The 19,213-nt window shown below is 39.9% G+C and overlaps 1 protein-coding gene across 1 annotated transcript in view; it reads left to right on the forward strand.

The window, feature by feature from the left end:
• Nucleotides 1-19,207, forward strand: part of LOC118332029 (protein turtle homolog B-like) — a gene marked incomplete in the record, with an annotated part of 123,289 nt that extends 104,082 nt beyond the window's left edge. Inside the window, 3 exon segments of the mRNA XM_035667158.1 lie at nt 2,990-4,627; nt 10,335-10,462; nt 13,805-19,207. Of these exon segments, the coding sequence (XP_035523051.1) occupies nt 2,990-4,627; nt 10,335-10,462; nt 13,805-14,019 (1,981 nt within the window).
• Between the last annotated feature and the right edge of the window lie 6 nt (nt 19,208-19,213).

Consider the following 19,213-nt stretch of genomic DNA (forward strand, 5'->3'; position numbering starts at 1 on the left):
ATATGAAAGCTGAACTTTTTTATAGTCTTTTTGGAGAGCCCTGTAGTCGTAGTTGTAGTAGTCAAATGTAGTGCTACAAATAAAAGCGTGAATTTCTCCTCTTTTATGTGACTATTTAGATTAATATCACAGTGAGCTATAACGCCAAGGGGGCCGCAGGTCCTAGGAGTCTAATTTAATATTTTGGTTTAATGTAGTTTAATTGTTAAAAATATAATTTAACAGATTTTGGTAGGTTATTACGTAATGCATTTTCATCATAAAAAGTGTCACACAACTCTTGTGTTTCTAAATAATCACCACAAAATGTAATAATTTATTATAAAAGGCAGGGAAATGTATTACATATTGGGTTCCTGCTGTTCATTACAACATGCAACGTGTTATTACATAATGATGTGAAAATTTATTTTGTTTTGTCAAGTTATCACATAACACGGTGTCTTTACATAATGCGTTGTTACAAGCCTGCATTTTATCGTGTTGGCCATTACTCCTGTTGGTTGTTGTCAAAAAACAATTCATAGAAACACGGACACAATAACTTAACATATTTTACATTGTTTAACATATAAAAGTAATTAGAAAGCCTGTTGTTGGGTAATTCATGAAGTTGCTGATATATTAATATAATATTATTGTAGCCAAAAGGAATGATGGCCAAAAATAGCAAAAATTAATGATTGTTACAATGAGCAGTCTTTTATGTAATCAGAAAATGAAGTACAGTATGTTTTAGACAAGCATAGTTGATGTGATGTATATTCTTCTGTTGCATTGTATACTACTAGTTTATGGCTAGTTTATGACAACAAGCAACTTATATATTTCAGTATTATTTGTCTTTGTAGCTTAATAAAGCAGATGTGATTTTTCACAGAAACCACAGAAGGCTTTTCACCCTGGAAACAAACCTGGAATATCTATCATATGTACATAAGTGTTTTACATTAGCTATTGCCTTATAAAGACTATTTATAACTTCTTACTATAAGCACAAGCCTTTGTTATTCCACTGAGGATTGGGTATATGTTTTATTTTCCACGAAATAAAATAATTGTGGCTTTAAAACAAATCATGGTTTTCATTTCCTCCTTCCTGTAAGAAGACACATTATGGTCATTAACAAAAATATTGTCTCCAAGTATCATGTATTTTAAAGTGTGTTGGTACAATTTATATAACTTTCTGTTATCGTCTAAACTTGTAAAGTCTTTGATATCACCCAGAATTCTCAACCTCAAAGCTGGTTTCAGAAAAAGGCAGTTGTCTTTAGTTTAGACTGACCTGCTTTTGAGGGATTTTGGCAGTAAGTGTCAATCCAATCTATGACTGGCAATATTCTTATTCGTCTGTAGGCGTCTTGGATCAAAGCCTCTCCTTCCTCACCTGTCAGTCACACCTGTCTGCCATACCGGAGCGTTACATTGCTGTTGATAACAACTACCTCAACCCTACTGCTACAGTGTTGCTCAAATCTAGTGGAAAGGCTGACCCTTTCCTCTTTTTAAAAATTTGCTTTTTGGCCCTGAAGTGGTCTAGCTTGACTCCAAAATGTACATCCTTTACAATCCATTTACAATTTACATCCTAATCATCCCAGCGTATTCACCTAGAGCATTAAGTAGTGCACATGGCACTAAAAGAGACTTTCTTCCCACGTAACTAGCCCTGAGTGTAACTTTTCTAACACAGCAAGTGGAAGGCATTTTTAGATATTTACTGTATGTGCCACAAATAGGCATTGCAAAACGACTATATCACTCTCTCACTTTCAACTTTAATTTGAGGGTGTGTATATCCATATGTACCCCTGTCATTGTTCAACATTGACAAAATGTTAGTAACTATGTATGACAAGGGCTCCAAGTCCTACACTGTTTGATCAGTATTAATGCCCTTAAAGGCCCTGATGACCAATTTTCTCAACCAGCTGTGAGCAATGGGGTCCTACATGAACCTAATACATTTTGCCAGAGTTGGAACAGTTTTCAATCAGATATGTTGGAGAACAGAGCCAAAACCGTTGAAAATCAATCACTGTCCATAGTTTACACTAGAGGACTGCAACACAAATCTTGTGGGAGTGGGTGGTTTAAACTTTGCTGTGGGCAGTCAAAAAATATATTGCAGAATTTTTATGGGATGAAATTTGTAGAAATTAGTTCCTTTATGTGTGAGTTAATGACACTTCCTTAAAATAACTACTGGTTTATTAAGAATAAACATCTTGTAAACAGATCGGACTAATCAAGTCCTCTTACATGACTGTGAACTAGACTAAAGGAGTCTGGAACAGATACATTTTGGGAGTGGACGGTAATGGTCAGGGTCAATCGGATTAAAGAAAAAGTCCCGAGCAGGCTAGGGCTCTATTTTACACTTTCAGATAGTAAACATGAAAGACCCTGTGTGGGTACCAATACACCAGTTTGTTGTTGTCAGTTTTTTCTCACTTCTGTGTAATGAAATTATGCATGTAATTAATATATGTTGAAGTTTAACAATTGTCCATTTAGTGTGTGGTATCCCCGCTTTGTGTTCACCTTCCTGACTCCAAAAAACTATTTCCTTGTGTCACCAAACCTCTGCATCTACACTCTGTTAACCCTCTGTTTTCAAGCAAAGTATATGTCCACGTTAAGTTGGTGGCATAACAGTCAGGCATATGATGTGTCAATGCTTAGCTCTGCCAGAAGTATGTAAAAGACCGAAATAAAAGAATTCTGTGGTGCAGCAGCAAACACAGACATATCTTTATTCACTCGTGATCAAACAAATGTTTTGAAGTAATAATGCTGTAAACGGAGTGCAGCCTTCATGGAGATCATTAATTACATGTGTACATGTGCTTTTATTACTCATCTCCTTGTGTGAGGTGTGTTGTCATTTTTGGTTTATTGTAGCTGGATTCGTCTTCAGCACCATCAGCGCAGCTTTCGATTAGCAATTTCTGAATAGTCACTTCTTCTGTATTCTTTTCTGTAGGTCATCTTCAGGAAAGGTGAGCCCAGAGAGCATTCGTTCAAAGGCATCCCCATCAGAATCATCTGAAGATAGTCATGACCAGCGTGGGAAGAAACCACCCCCAAGTCCAGGGAAGAAGGAGGAATTGTCTTTATATATGAAGACCAAAAGAGCAATAACAAGCAAGAAGTACAGTATCTCCAAGCATGAAGCCGAAGCAACAACACCCATTGAACTCATCAGCCGAGGCCCAGATGGACGTTTTGTCATAGATCCCACTGATGCAGAAATGTCCATCAAGCCGCGGCGGATTGAGGGCTTTCCCTTTGTGGAAGAATCAGACCTCTATCCTGAATTCCGGCAATCAGACGAAGAGAATGACGACCCTAGACCTTTGCCACCAGTTATGGCCCCCCTTCGGCCTCACCAGATTTCCCCTATCTCCAGTCAGGAATCCTACCTGCAACCTCCAGCCTACAGCCCTCGTTTCCAGAGGCCCTTCGAAGGTATGACCATCATGGAGAGCAGTCGGCTCCAGGCCACAGGGCAGATCCGAGGCTCTCTCCATCACAGGGCTTTCTATGGCTATTTAGGCCCCCCTGGAGATCATGATCCCCCACCTCCTTTTTACATGCCTGATACCAGCCCACTCAGCTCTGTCATGTCCTCCCCTCCATACCTTGCTGAAGGTCCTTTTGGTCACCCCATGATTCCTGAAGAAATGGGGGAGGGTGATTTCCCACAGTATGCTGTCTCTGGTTTCCCACTTCCTCTGACACTCACCTCTTCCTCTCGTTCACCAGAGATTTGGCAGGGACTGGACTTCACCTTTGCAAGTCTGGAGGGGCCCCAATTCATTTTTCCACCACATCACCCTTTGCATCTCCGCCACGACTCCCCCTATCCTCCTCCACCTCATGTTCTTCCCCTTAGTGCTTTTCAGCCCTCCTCCCTTCCAATGCCCACGTACCCTGCTGTCCTGCCACTGGAGGCCCCAAAGAGCCACTCAAGCAAGTCTCCCAGCAAGGCCAAGCCTCATGGCTCCCCAGCCAAGCATTTAGCTATGCAAGAGGCACATTTAGGGCAGCTAAGACACACAAGCCACGGTATGGGTGTGCCGGTTTTGCCTTACACCGATCCAATGGCCCATATTGTCCCTAGCACATTCAGTAGCCTGGACACACGATGGTTTGAAACCACCCCTCGCTTCAGTCCCAGACAGGCTCGGAGGATGGATTCCGGCATACATCAGGTGGTTCTTCAGCCCTCTCGACTCTCACCCCTCACCCAAAGCCCGCTTAGTTCTCATGAGGGCTCCCCAGAGATTGTAGTACGTCCCCGGCCACGTCCCAGCATTGCCCAACCTACCATACCCCCAGAGATGTCTGAGATTACCCTCCTCCCTCCTTCCACAGCCAGCTTCTCAAGGAGATCTTCCCCCTCCTCTTCACCTGCCCAAGGCCAGGGTAGCAGGAGAGCAAGTCCCAGCTACCGTTCCCACATGGCCTTTGCCACCTCTGCAACCAGCTACCCAGCTTCCCAGTCCCCGTCACCCCCCATGGAAAGCAGCAACATATTTGGGCAGATGCCATCTCAGAGGAGGACTGAGGAGGAGATCCTTCCATCTGAGCCCTCTCCACCCCAGTTGTCAGCTTCAGGGTAGGTGCATTAGGCATGCAGAGAGGGATACCATTTGAGTCATCTGCCCCAAACCATAATGCTTTAATGTGTGAAGTTGCTCTGACATTTTGGTTACTGAAGTGCTGTCTAATATCCATCAGTTTTTAAATCATCTCAGTGGCAACTTAGTTTTATAGTTTAGTTTATGCTTATTTTATTTGTTAACACTTGTGAAAAATGAAAATGAAAATTGTATGGTTGAAGGAAAACCATTGTGATGATTCATTTGATGAGCGCATTGATGAAAAGTTTTCAGTTTAGTCCATTCGGTCAATGCTGCTTTTCATGTCAGACATCAAGTTAGAGGTATTCACCCATTCAATCTGTGAAGCATTGTTCCAAAATCAGCACCTTTAAGAATTTTCCAGTGAAAAGACAAAAAAAGTATAAATTATTAAACAAACAACGTTTGTTGAATTGACAAGAAAATGCATTTGCTTCACAGATTACATTTCAGACCTTTTGGGGCTACAGTCCATCCGGATGAAAAATACTATTGCCAGTGCACTGTGTAATTTGTTTGGCACAAGCCCCTAAAAGCCTGGGAATTTGCAGACATCACCACAGGATCCCTGTTTTTCCATCTGTATCATGCGTTACCCTGCTTTCACCTAACAGGAGGAATCCCATAATATTCATCCAATTGATTCCCCAGACAAAACAAACACCCATTGTTATGTCTAGCTCCAAGCCTTTGAAGATGCCTTTATCATGCGGAGGGATGCTTTAAGAAGAGTTCATCTTGGCAGGCCCTGCGGCCCATCCTCGGCCTTAGTAACCTGACTGCATGACCAATTCTCCCTTACCTTCCAACCTCTCAGATTTTTTCCTACTTTACTTCCCCTTCCCTTTCTGTAACCCTCCTCTCCCCAACCCCTTTAATTGCCCCCAGGATACTCCCAGGTCTGACTACCAAGGAGAGGTTGTTGGGCAAAGTGTGTCACAGGGCCTGTCCGCTTCTCATGTACTGCAATGTCTCCATCATTATGAATTAGGGGCAGTATGGTGGTTCTTGATGGCTCCTGGAGTCTTACCTGCTTTGTTTTTGATTGATCTCAGCTATCTGGGCAGCGTTGTTGTGACCAGGTCCTCTACACCGCAATAGGTAAGGGTTGGATCCATGTCTGAAAGGGGGGGGTTAGCAGGTGGGACTTTTTTGATCACCTCGTCCTTTAAAGGGGAATACAAGACTTTATGTCTTTGTTTGATTTGTTCCTTCCTTCAGTCAACACGTGTAATTTATTTACGTTCTTTCCTTTTTCCTTTTTCTCAAAGTAGCTATGCATTTTAAGTTCTGCAGTCTTCAGTACATTATGCATTCTGACTGATATGCATATGCCATCTGTTAGTTAATAGGTTAGATCAGAGATGTATCACCAACATGATTTCATGCTTGAGTGGTTTGCTAACTGACCACATTCACATGCATTTTTTTTAATCTATTAATAACAAATCCTACCTCAGGTTCACAGATAAGTACGGCAACTGTAATCTTATCAACCTCAAACCAATTTAAATATTCAAGCATTTATTTATTACTTGGTTCATTATTCTGATAATGTCACCCACTGATAATTCATTGAAGGATAGTATTTGGCAAAAACCAAAGAACACATCTGTGTGTCACCAAACTGGAATATACTCTTAACTGAATGGTTACAAGCTGTGTACATGTTTTTTTAAGCACAGAGATAAAACCACACTGAAGTTGTGTCCTATATGTCATGGCCAAACATTAAATGATTGTCAATGCAGAAGCAAGCCCCTAAAAAGGTCTTGACAGTGTACTAAAGGTTGATGGTATTGTGTACCAGCCTCAGCCCTATACTGACTTCTCTATTGATTTACCCTAATGAAGCTCTGCCTCTGCACCCTGGGACAGATCAATGCACTTGGCATCCAGTTAGGTAGTAGTATGCCATAATTGAGTGGGAAGATTAGTGTTTCTCTCCCTAAGTTCACCTTGAATCCATGCAAACAACTCTTCTGCTTCTCGTGAATCCAGCGTCATTTCAAGATATCATCATGGATAAGAGCTTCTCCTTCTGCTCAACTCCCGTGTCGGCCCAAGGCGCCTGCTGCTCTTGCTTCGGCTGCAGTTACCAAGAGACCTTTATGCTAAACGTGTTATCTGTTGCAGTATCCTAAACACGTACAGACAAAACATTCTGTGAAGAAGCAAGAAGGCAACTCATTTTACTGGAAAAATGGCATTGACCAAATGTTGCACACTCTGTTATACAGTTACCCAATGCACAGAAAGAATTGTGAATAATTGTAAACTCATATCTATTTGTGGAGATACTATCTACTAATATTTATAAAGGAACAAACAGAGGAATTGCACATGTAAAGAATACAGTCAATGTGTAATCAGGCTTTATGAATGATGACTATGAATTACTCCACTTGTACCATTAAAACACAATATTAGATTATAGATACTACACAAGTTTCAAAATGATGATTAAATCAATTAAATGATTCTGTTGTAAACAGAAGCCATAATATAACAAAATCATAAAATAACCCTTTTTAAGTACTCGTAAGTCAGTTGCATTGATAGATTGCATTCTAGTTGGCTACATCACTCTATTGGTTTGTTCGTGTATGGCAAATCCATGTGTGAAGTTTGGAAACAGAAGTAAGAAGACATTCAATACCATGATCTTTACGATTCACCTGAAAAGGATATTGCGTGAATGTCTTAGAGCACAATCTCAATCGGCCACTCCTACGTTAGCCCATCCCTCCCTTTTGGCCATCTTCCTCAGGATGGAATCAATTGCTGCTTGATCCTGTCCAATGCTAATGCTGCTCATCGTGCAGCTCTAGCCTAGCCTTATTGGCAGGCTTCGTTGCCTGTCCCAAACCACTACAAGACTGAACTGTCTTGTAGTAGCAACATTGCTGAGGAGACTGTCAAGGATTACAATGATACCTACACGGAGGTGGAAAAGTTTCTCAGAGTGTCTCTGGTCTTTACTATCAACTGTGAGAGAACCATGGGAGCTACATACAGTATGACAGACACAGGCATCTTTGGGTGAGCTATTTGATGCTGAAGTAGCATGAAAGTTGAGCAGTCCTCAACATGCCATTCCTAAAACTCACTATTTGGGACCAACATCCAGCAAGACGTTAAAGCTCCAGTGTGTCACATTCAGGAGGATCTACTGGCAGAAATGGAATATAATATTTATATGTATGTTTTTATTAGTCACCTAATAATAAGAATAGTTGTGTTTTTGTTACTTTAGAATAAGCTGTTTTAATCTACAATGGGAGTGAGTCCATCATGTTGATCCGCCATATTTCTACGGTAGCCCAGAACTAAACTAGCTCTAGATAGGGCCTTTCCTGTTTTTCACAAGTTTTGTGGCCATCATCCTTTCTCCTACACTCTTGGAAAATGAGCTGTATTCAAATGATTGCAGTCTGCAACTTCACCACTATGTGCCGCTAAATCCCACACCGTTAAGCTGACACCGCTTCCTCCCACTCAGTCTGAAGATGGGCCTAGTAGGGGTTTGAAGGACCAGCCTCACCAGGCCAACAAAGAATAATGTTAATTAAACGTGCATTGTACCACTAATTACTTCCTTTCTAAAAAAAATTACAAGTAGCGAAATCCATTAGATGGCCACACACGTAGTCATAGAACTGGAGTTACATCCAGGTAACACTGATTTTTCATTATATAAAGCTAATATGCTGTTCTCAGCAGGCATGCTCACCAGTTTATTTTGGTGTCTTTCTGTATTATATAGATTATTACAAGATGTGCCATACTGTGTATTTATGAAAGGTTGGTCTATGTGGACTTCGTTCCACAATCTTTATTCTCAGATGATCACTTTCTGAAAACTTTCTTAGCATTCTCCTCAAGCGTGACACATTGTGCCATTTATATTTTACAGATGCTTGTATTGTATGACACCAATTGAAAATATTTTGGACCCCAATCTCCAAGAAATATTTTGTAAAATTGGCGTTATGACGTCACATTAAGCTGTGTGTCCACTGGGAGCCATCATTCACAGCTCTCTTTTTGCATTAACAATGAAGCAGAAATTCTGTTGCATGATTCTGGCAGGGATAAAAGCTTAGCATGTGTGAAGTTCTCAGCGCACTAGTTTCATAAAAAATATAGTTCAGCTTTTATCAGAAATGCACCAGTTTCCGTTTGAACAGCAGCAGAGCAATAGCAGGAGCCATTACCAGCACTCTCTGCAAGCATCTCTTTAGCCCGAACAACCAAGCGCAGTTTCCTGGTGGACACATGGCCTTAATCCCCTGTATAAAGCATCTGTACAGAGCATGAATTAAACCATCTGTAAGTATACAATTGCCCTTGTAAGTTTGGACTGCAGAACAGTTCTCACTGCCATGTGTAGCAAGTGTCCTGCCAAAAACAGCATATGCACTTCTTTTTATCCTAAGGAACAAATATTTTGCCAAGGGCTTTGCAGAGGGGGGACACACAGGGGGCTTGAGGACCCCAATGTTTGAGTGAACTGCCCAATGAAGTGCTTTTGAATGTATTCCCCTTTAAAGTCGTGTTCCATGTGCAAACTGCCATGCATGCCATCGCTAAGTATTGCTCCTCCGTTTCAAAAAAGAAACAATTATATGGATAAATTCTTGTTACATTTGTTGTCTTAGTGCTTCGCTTTTCTTTGGCTTATTTTTCATTATGTGACTGTTCCCGAGTAGTCATTTTCCCCTCCCGCCATCTCTCCCCCTGTCAGCATGGTGAAGCCCATTGTAGACAGTATCCATGTCTATGAATACATATTGATGATGCTTTGTTGCTCAGCTGTGATTCTCCCCCTCTACTAACGACCATCGGTTTCTCTCTGCAGCCACGGTGGGAAGATGGCCTCTCTGTAATGCTAATTGTTTTCTGTGCCTTGAGAAATCCAAGTGTGTGTTTGTGGCAGACATCTGTGGGCTGCCAAGTCATAAGTGCCTCCATGAATGGGAGGGAGGTCTGTAGATGCCATCATGAGCAGCTGAGAAATGGAAAAGGAAACATTTGCACCTGTTATTTTCAGAGTGTCATTGATTCATTGTCTAAAAAATCATACAATCTGCAAACATATCAATTGAAAAGTTACATTTAGTACAAAATGTTCTTCATATTTTAAGAAATTTTCCTCTGAAACCAACAGTGCAAGTCTTTTTAAATGTTGTATCTTCTCAAACTTTACTCACTGTCTTAATCTATACCACGAGGTAAAGAGATTGTATCAGGGATCGTGTAACACTTTGCTTTTCTCTGGATAAAGATTGTTTGGATCAATTTGAGCAAAATAACTTGATGTCCCTGAAGGGCAATGAAATTTCAAGGTGCACAATTTAATATACCATCTGGATTTATGAACTCATTTTATGAAACATAATCATCATTAACCTAAACATAACTGTTAGTTGGTAATCCAGATGAGGTACAAGGTTTTGTTAATAGTAGAATGAATCACTTTGCTGGATTTCAGAGTACAGCTCTTTAGGTGTCTCACATTGATCCTTTGGCAATGTGCTGCACCTCTTGCTTAGCACAGGCCGTGCTGTTTTGAGATTGTGTGGGTTTCTGGCTTTGTTGCGCTCCGTAGTGCAGAAACACAGTTAGCTTACTACGTTTGGCCTTGAGTTACCCGTTTTCCCCTCTCTGTTCTTTATCCAGAAAACGTCGAGGTGCGCCGAGTGCCCTTTCGGGGTCTGAGAGGATTGATGCACTGAGATACCAACGTATTAAAAAGGCCAAGAAGATGACGATGAACAACAATAACTCCAAGACCAGAAAGAAAGCAGGTGTGAACCCTGTTCATCTCTGTTCTCCCCTTTTACACAGTGATATTTCAAGCACTTGCTACATTGTGAAATATACAATGTTTTCGTTTTTTTTGCTTCTCAAATATGTATTCTAAAGGCTAAAACACACCGCCATCCCTAGCACAGATCACAAGAGTAGCGCTGCAGCTCATCAATCTCCCAGAACTGGTCAGCAGGCTTGTTGTAACAGCAGATCTGCACTGATAAAAAATAATCTGTTACTTTTCAGTTTTTTCATACTAAAATGTATCGTACCATAAATAACCTTAAAATCATGTGTGGACACCCCTATTTAAACTCCCCTTTACAGCCAGGACTATAGCTTTATATAGCTTTATATTAGGTAGTGTCTTTTTGTCATTATAATTTATAATATCATGGGGATGCTGGAAATAGGACAGTGGCGTGAAGCAATGTGGGGCGTCTAGCCTCTGCCAGTGTGGAGGTTATACATTGAAAGTAATCATGGTGGTGTTTTTGATGCGCATCATTTGGCACCGGTGTGTTTTAGCCTTTATGTTTTTTGTGACTTACCAAGAATGCATCACATTTATTTGTGATAGTATCAATGTGTTTCATTTCCTTCCCCTCTTCATGTCTGTAAACAAATATGTTTGGAAAATACTTGGCAGAAGGGTTACAACTGGATAACCTTTTCACAGCCATTTGCCAAAGGAGGACAAAGCAGTGAATCACACTTCAAATGTTAATACTATTTATAATGTAATGTGAATTTTATACTTGAATGTTTTGGTGTCTGTCATTGGATAAGTAAAACTCCACTGTTGACTCAAAACAAATATGGAGTCTTTGGGACGTCAGCCATAGGTTTCTGAAGACCCGGTGTGAAGCTTGGTCAGCTACTCCAAAAATGGGCAAAGAGGGGGAGCTGAGGCGGGCCGAACGAAGCTTGGTTGCTGAGAACAGCTGCCTAAGACCACATTCTTAGGGAGACTGACTGATTTTTGTAGCTGTAGTTGGCTTCATTTGTCTGCCACAGACAAATAACTTGTCTGCCACAGGCTTGAATTAAACAAGATAGGGGCAGTGCTGATTTGGTACCTGATATTGTAAGTGGTGTAAACCTGGCATTGTAAGTTTGTTTATATTTGTAAACAGATACTTTATCAGGGTACTCCGATTTAGCATTGCAATTCCATAAAGTTGGGGGACTCACAAGACACTGATTAAAAAAGAATTGTCAAAACCAAAGCAGCAGAGGCCAAGCTGTCCTCACTAGTATTGTTGCATATCAAACATGTACAGAACGGTTAGGGACAAATACACATATCGTTACACTCGTATTCACTATACATACCAAAATCCATTCGGCCAGATTTTAAAACCAAGAAATCTAGATGGCCCACACATTTTCAACAGCCTATTTAAAACCTTTATTTAACTTTTTTGGAATGACGACTCCCCTCATCCACAGTAGCCATCATGCATTCTTTCACAGTTTTGGAGTCTGTGAGTGGCTGTCTTCTTTACCAAGATCTAGGATACATAAAGAGAAGCTGTCGTAGCTCTGTCTTGGTCTTGTCCTGCATGGTAAGACAAGATGCAAGCAAACTCTGCACTTTAGCGTCCCTCTCCTGTCATCCCTCTGGAAAGTTTGGTGTTTCTCAGTGTGGTGCCTCTGTCAGTCCCGCAATGAGTGGGGACATGTTTTCAGCAGAGCACGTCTCACTACTAAGCTACAGAGCCCATATGAGAAAACTTTGATTTATGAAAGATATGATTTGTGGTGTCACTACATCCATAAACATCCTATCAGTACTGTGAATGTTCAACTCAACAGAGATGAAAAGAAAACAAGATGGCTCACTTGGTTGTAAAGGATAGTGCTAGTCAACCCTGTCTTCAGTTTTCATCCACATCACACTCATGTCCTCAATTGCAATCCATGTGGGACAGAATCTTTTTGATGTCTGATCCGTCTCTGGCAATCTTCAGGAGAAGATGTCATCAAATAATTCCTCTGTGGGTTTTAGGGCTAGAGAGAAAGGTGCAAGGAAAAGTGACACCATCCTGGAATGGAAAGTAAACCCTCCTCCCCACAAATCATTCTGGATTTGTCTGTGTATGTGCTGAACACCTCTAGTACAATCAAAAATCTCACTGACCAGTGTATAGTATCAGGAATAAAGTAAAGGCAGTAAACAGTGTTGATATTGATGTTTTCTCCTCTGCTTACAACAGTTCAATAAGGAACCACGCTTATTCGCTTTCTTGCAGGGATTAATAAAAAGATTATTCCTGTTTTCATATCTGTATGCTGAACATGAAGCTAGTGTCAGCAGGCAATTAGCTTGGCTTAGCATTAACAACACTAAAATTGGAAGGAGTGGGAACCAGCTGGCCTGGCCTAATAAAACCTGCATACTTGTGCCGATAAATTTGACTAGTTAACATGTTCTTGTCACGCATGGTCTTGTTTGTTTAATCCATACACTTCCTGGAGCCTTGTCATCACCATGAGATTGCGTGGCACCCAACAGATACTCCTGTTTAGTGAGCTTAAGTGGTGCTGGTAGGTGGATTTTGTTACCTTTGGACAAATCCAGGCTAGCTGTTTCCCTCTGCTTCCAGTCTTTATGCTAAGTTAAGCTAAACGCATACTGACTGTAAATTCACATTGTATTTAGCATACAAACATGAGAGTTGTGTCAATCTTCTCATCTAAATCTCTGCAATAAAGCCAATAATCATGTTTCTCAAAAGAAGATTTTACTATAAGAAAAAGAAACAGATTTTCTAGGTACACACAACCCACATTGTACACTGAACGCTTTCAAACCTCTCTCTGGCCCCTTTTCCACCAAATTTGCTCTGGTTCTTCTGTTGGAACCTTGGTGCTATCTAGCAAACCAGCCTTAGCACCAGTACTCTGATGTATCATCGACAGAGTGTGGTGCACAACCAGTAAAATATGACACGCCCACTTTGGTTCCCAAGGAAAACCTGCAATTCTTTGGTCCCAACTTACTTTTCAGGTTCCAAACCAATTTAGTTTCGGTTGAAACGCTGCAAACGGTTAAAAAACTAGGTGCTTGAACCAGAATGGAGCCAGTTCCCTGTTGGTGGAAAAGGCCCGAATTAATTTCAGGTGCCCCCCACGTCCAGTTTAAACCCTGCCTATTCCGAGTACGGACAAAAGTACAGATAATTTAGTTGCTTGAAGCCATGGAAACAGATAATGCTGTACTTGCTCATCCCTAACAACTACAGTCAGTTATTGGGATTATTGTTCAGAATTGCCTATAAACATTACCACTATGACTTCAGCTGGCAATGATCTGCCTTTCTCCCCTCCTCCAGGTGTCTCCACCTCTCAGACCCAGCAGGCCTACACCTCTCAGGTACTCCAGCCCGAAGAAGCTCTCTACCTCCGCAAGAAGAAGAAACGGCCCATCCTCCATGACCCATATACTCGCTTTTCTGCTCTGCTGTACCGTCGCCCACCACGGGAGGACCAGAAGGCTATTTTGGCCAGCATGGACAACATAGACCTCGACCATGCCACCCTCCTCTAAAAGCCCTTGAGGACAAGGTCACAATCATGCAATATGCCCCCATTCCAAAATAACACTAGCTACACACAAGATGAAAAAAAAAAACACTATTAATTAAAGTTGTTTGCAATTATTATCTATAAAGGGGAATAGCACTAAATTTGAGCATTCATATTTGGTTTATTCTGTAGCTATTCCCTTGGTCAGTTCAATCTGCATTAGTGAGCATTCTGCCAGGTTCACAAGCTAATCTGTAATGGCAACAAATATACCTGGAAGAATCAGAAATCAGATTGAGAACCAAAAAATAATTATTTTCAGAAACCAAAATATTTTTTTTCCTTAAAAAAATGTCTGATTGTGTTGAAAATGCCGGTCCCAGCTTACTGTCAGCGAAACAGCAGCATTGGTGATTGGAATGGCATCACAGATTGGCGTCCTGGTTCGAAGGCTTCCCCTCTGAAAAAGTTTTGATTATTTTCCCAACTAGTGGTTATGATGCCCAAATGCACAACAATGATCTGTGCGTGCTTAAATCAAGTAGTATTCCCTTATAAATAAAAAGTTTAAACTTACTAATTCAAATCAAAATGATAGCTGCCATAGTTTTCCAAAAATTTTACTCCAGTGCAAAAAGATGAATACAAAGAGTCAATACACTATTCCCGTTTTTCCTGTTTCTTTGAAATCCCAGCATTCCTACTCCAGTGTTACCGCTTTTAATTTAAAAGGCTTCTCCAGGCATAGGCCATGTTTCTTGTGCTGAGCCAATCTTCCCCCACAGCCCCAAAAAAAGCCCTGCGGGTCTCCGTTTACAGCAACTTCCACGGGATCCTCTCCGCCAGCAACGTCTTTTATCTGCCGAGAAAACTCACCTCACAAATATGGGTGTTCTCACTTCCTACCAAGTATACCTCAGAGCACAGGACACGAGACCACACAACCACCAGAATCAGCCAGCAGAACAAACTAGCCTTTTTCATCTCTTTAGTCATTATTGTGTTCCACTTCCTTTTCTTATAATGACGTGTTCCAGCTTTCCATTCCTATATGTACTTCTACTTGTCTACTGTTAGACGTACATTCGTTGAGTTAATTCAGTTTATTTATCTTGCAGAATGATGCTGATTTGCTCATCTGCTCATCTCTTTTGCTCTGTCGTAAATGATCAGGACGTGGGCTTGACGTGAGTGTCTGACAAACAGGAACACACCACAGAACTACTTTTCTTGGCCTACAGAAGAAATTCTGACTTTCACTATCTGTCATTTCTTATTGAACAGATGTCATTCAGCAGTTTCACCAGGGGCTTACTGTACATGTGCATTTCACACACCTATAACAAACTATCAACATGCACAATGAAGGGTGGTAATTCAATTACTTTTAGTTATTCTATAGAAAGTCATTTTATTGCTCCAACGGCTCTGTACAGAAGCCCTGAAAGGCAAGTGAAAACAGCAGCAAATATTCTTGGTTTTAACTTTTATCTGTGAAAACTAGTGAAATATCTTTTTTCTAAGTTTACATTTTTTCTTTTTCACATGTGAAAGCAGATACATTCTTTATCACCGGTTTTCAGAGGTAAATATTTATTCTTGGAAAAATTATCTTCCACTTCCTTGCAAAAAGTAAACAAAGACAAATTACCTTGGAAAAAAAGTCAACTGTTTTCACAGATAAAAAAAAGGGTATTGTGACAAAAATAAATAAAAATTCACTTGCCTTTCAGGGCTTCTGTAGCTCTGTCTTTAGCTTCTCATATCTCGTAACTGCTGTTTGCACTGGAGCAAAATCTTGTCCAATTCCCTTAGATTTGTGGCTGTTCCTGTACATCTTCTCCAGTTTTTCTTTAGGTAGTGTAGAGGCTTCAGAAAGAACTATAGTATGCCAAAAACAATCCAATTAAAACAACCAACCATACATAGCGGAGGATAAGATTTTGTGCCATAGTATATGATAGTATTTTTTCATATTAGAGGGCATAAAAAACAATGGGTATGTTTGGCCTTAATGGAGCTTGTGGTTGGTTAGCCTGCTTCACTTGTGTCTAATTTTTTATTTCTATTTTTTATTTGTGTGTCGGTGCGTGTGTGTAAGAACCCACCTCGTTTTTGCCATTTTCTATTCACAGCCTTTGTATTTTGTCTCTTTATGTGCTTGTCATTTGAAATGGAAATGCTGAGTACAGTCATTCCTTGAACAAATCGTATGTGACATTGAAGACAACACAAAGTGAGCCAAAAGTTTTCGTTATTTACATGATGTAAGCACTTTTTTTACATGTTGCTCAGTTTTACTTTAAAAGATTCCTGAGATAATTCAAATGGAAATGTGGATACTAGGGGGCTAAAATAAATTTTTATTGGACATGTAAGGGAAGTGCCATAACATTAGAAACTATCACACATTACACATGCATATTTTAGATTCAATAACACATGGGTGTGTACTGTAACAGTTAAAGCTTACGTTGCTGGGTTTTTTCTTTCAGTTTTGCTCAAAAGGTGCTCAGTTTACTTCAGACGGTGTGTTCATTTGTAGATGTTACAGTAACATATCTTGGGCTCCTGATAAGACAAGAAAGCAGTGTCCATGTTCTGCTGAAGTGTGTTTGGAGTGGGATTGCTCATAGGTATGTTCAGTTTTTATGTATTTATTTATTTGTATACATTTTATTGTGATTTTGAGCAGATTCTGCCACAGCTACAACTCCAACATAGCCTTCTAAAATCTCAAAATTGAAGTGACTAAATGTGGTTGCTTTCATATTTCCACAATAAATGCTTGCAGAAGGAATGGTTTCAAAAAGTCCTCTCATATTTGAGTCTTAAAGTGCAGGAGGAGTGTAGAAGAGATGTGATTTCTTTCATTAACATATTTAATAAAACAGGGAATACTAACTGTCATTCATAAATAAACAAGCAAAAATAATTCAGCTCATGACCATATCTGGCATACTGGAAAAAAAGTTAATACATGCATCATACAGATGTATCTGGGTTGCTTTAGCAGCCGTTTTAGTAAAGAAGCTAGTGCCTTTATCTATGATGTAATTATTATGTCTCCTAGGTTGGAGCATCTGGTGGCTAACATTTAAGCATTTAGTGAATTTAATGCACTTATTGTGAATATGACTGTAACCTCTAACTAAGGTAAAACCACAATCTCAACCTTCAAAGATAACAAAGTCAGCACGAAAAATAAAAGTGAGTGAAGTGGCTTGAAAATGCATATAGAACCTACATCACTGATCACTTAGTCCCAGACACAACTGCAGCATATTATTAATGAGTGCTATGACTAAAGAAAAAGGGAATATGGAACTAGCATGTAACATTTTCTTTGTAAGACTGCAGCCTAGGGTGCTAAGCAAACCATGAAGTAATGCTGTACTAGTGCGTGGTCCTTCCATAGAAATTATTCCACTTCCATTTTCCCAACAGTGTAATTTCTGTAATGTATTTTAGGGACTATTTATATAAATAAAGGAGAAAAAGCTGCATTGTGCCCACATTTGAATCAACCTGTGGTTAGAAGGTGCTTGTTGGAGTAGTGGTTGGATTCAAAATCACACTGAAAGAGAAACAAGGAGCTCTTCTTCCTTATTCGCCTTTCTTATGGCATGCCTACGGCGATGCACAGCGGTTAAATATCGTTGCTTTTATGCCATTTATACAAAGGCAGTTGTTAGAAGAAGAGTGACATGGTTTCATTTCAAAAGGACATTTTGCTTTATTGAACGTTACACTGCAGATCTTCTGATGTTTGTGTTTTTTGTTGGTCCTCTTGGCAGAGCCCTGGAGGGAATGAACTGAACAAATGAAGGCCTTGGGTTTGTTCTGTTGAAGAAGTAATTGCATATAACACTGTGGACAAAGTAAACACACTAAAGGAACAGAGTGATCGCCATCAATTAACAATGAATTCCCCTATCAGGGCTATCGTTGCAACAACAAATCCTTTTAAAACAATCGCAATTTTCTAAAATGATTTTTTGGAATAAATATTGGATCAGAATAGGCGTCTAAAAGTCCTGCAACTTGCTTTAGAGTTAAAACCAGAAATTTAAAACAAAACTAACGGTATTTACATTAATAGCTTCTAATGTACATAGTGTACCTATCATATGGTTTTCTTGAGGAATTGCAAAATCATAATTGATGCACTCAACTGAACAAGTTGTAATTATCCCACATTTAAAAGAAGCCAAAATGCAGCCAGATGTGGAAAAAGACCTCAAATATAGAGAATTCTTTATTGAAATTTGTAGATGTAATTAGTCTATATATTGTAAAATGTAAAATAGGAAATTGCATATTTTATTAAAATTGGTCAATAATATGCATGCAGGTACAAAAATGAATATCAAATATGTTTCCATTTTTTTTTATTTCAATATGGAAATAATTTTTATGTAGATGCTGCTGTGACTGTGTTTCTCAAAGCCAGTATATATATTTTAAAGTGTCCCTCAGAGCACAGTGGAGGTGGAAACAAACAGGGTGAGCCGCTATGTCACCTCCAGAATGCTTTGGGGAAACCGCATCTAAAACGAACTGAACTGAACTGAACTGAACTGAAACATGCATTGCTGTATACACAGTGAAGGGTCAGTGGTTCTGATTTTGTTTTAATATGTTTCGAATGAATATAGAGACAATGAATACAATCAAAACTTGAGAAAACCCTGAAATTTCAAAATCAAATCAAAAGACAGCCCCTCAAAGCTGCAGTGGTGGGAAATTGTAGCTTTGTGTGACTGTACAGTTCTTTTATCGCCAAGGGCTTTATTGAGACTTAATGTGAAGTGTGAAGACAGTGTGAGATGGATGGGTGAGGCATCTTAACAAGGCTGAAGGCAAGGTCAGATCTGCCTCAACAAAGAAGTACTGTATACCTCTTAATGTGCCACTGAGAACTGCGTTTCACTGTACAGTGAAAGATGTTATTTGCATGGTAGAAACATGTGAATGCTACTGACAAAAATGGGGAATAGCAGGGCAAACATTCTGTAGCTGTTATTTGGAAGGAAAGTGTGACAACAGATGATCGGTTTAGACCTGAATTATGAAGCGAAAGCATCAGCTATGTTTACTTGAAAGGTTAATGTAAGTTTTAAACTGACTATAAAATGCTGTTTTTCCAGCGCTGCACTGGAAAAAAAAACAATCCTAACTAATTTGAATCGTCAAATTTAACTGCTGTACTCTTA

This window comes from Morone saxatilis, unplaced genomic scaffold (genome assembly GCF_004916995.1).
Source record: "Morone saxatilis isolate NCDOM2014 unplaced genomic scaffold, NCSU_SB_2.0 Contig20, whole genome shotgun sequence".
Lineage (NCBI taxonomy): Eukaryota > Metazoa > Chordata > Actinopteri > Moronidae > Morone > Morone saxatilis.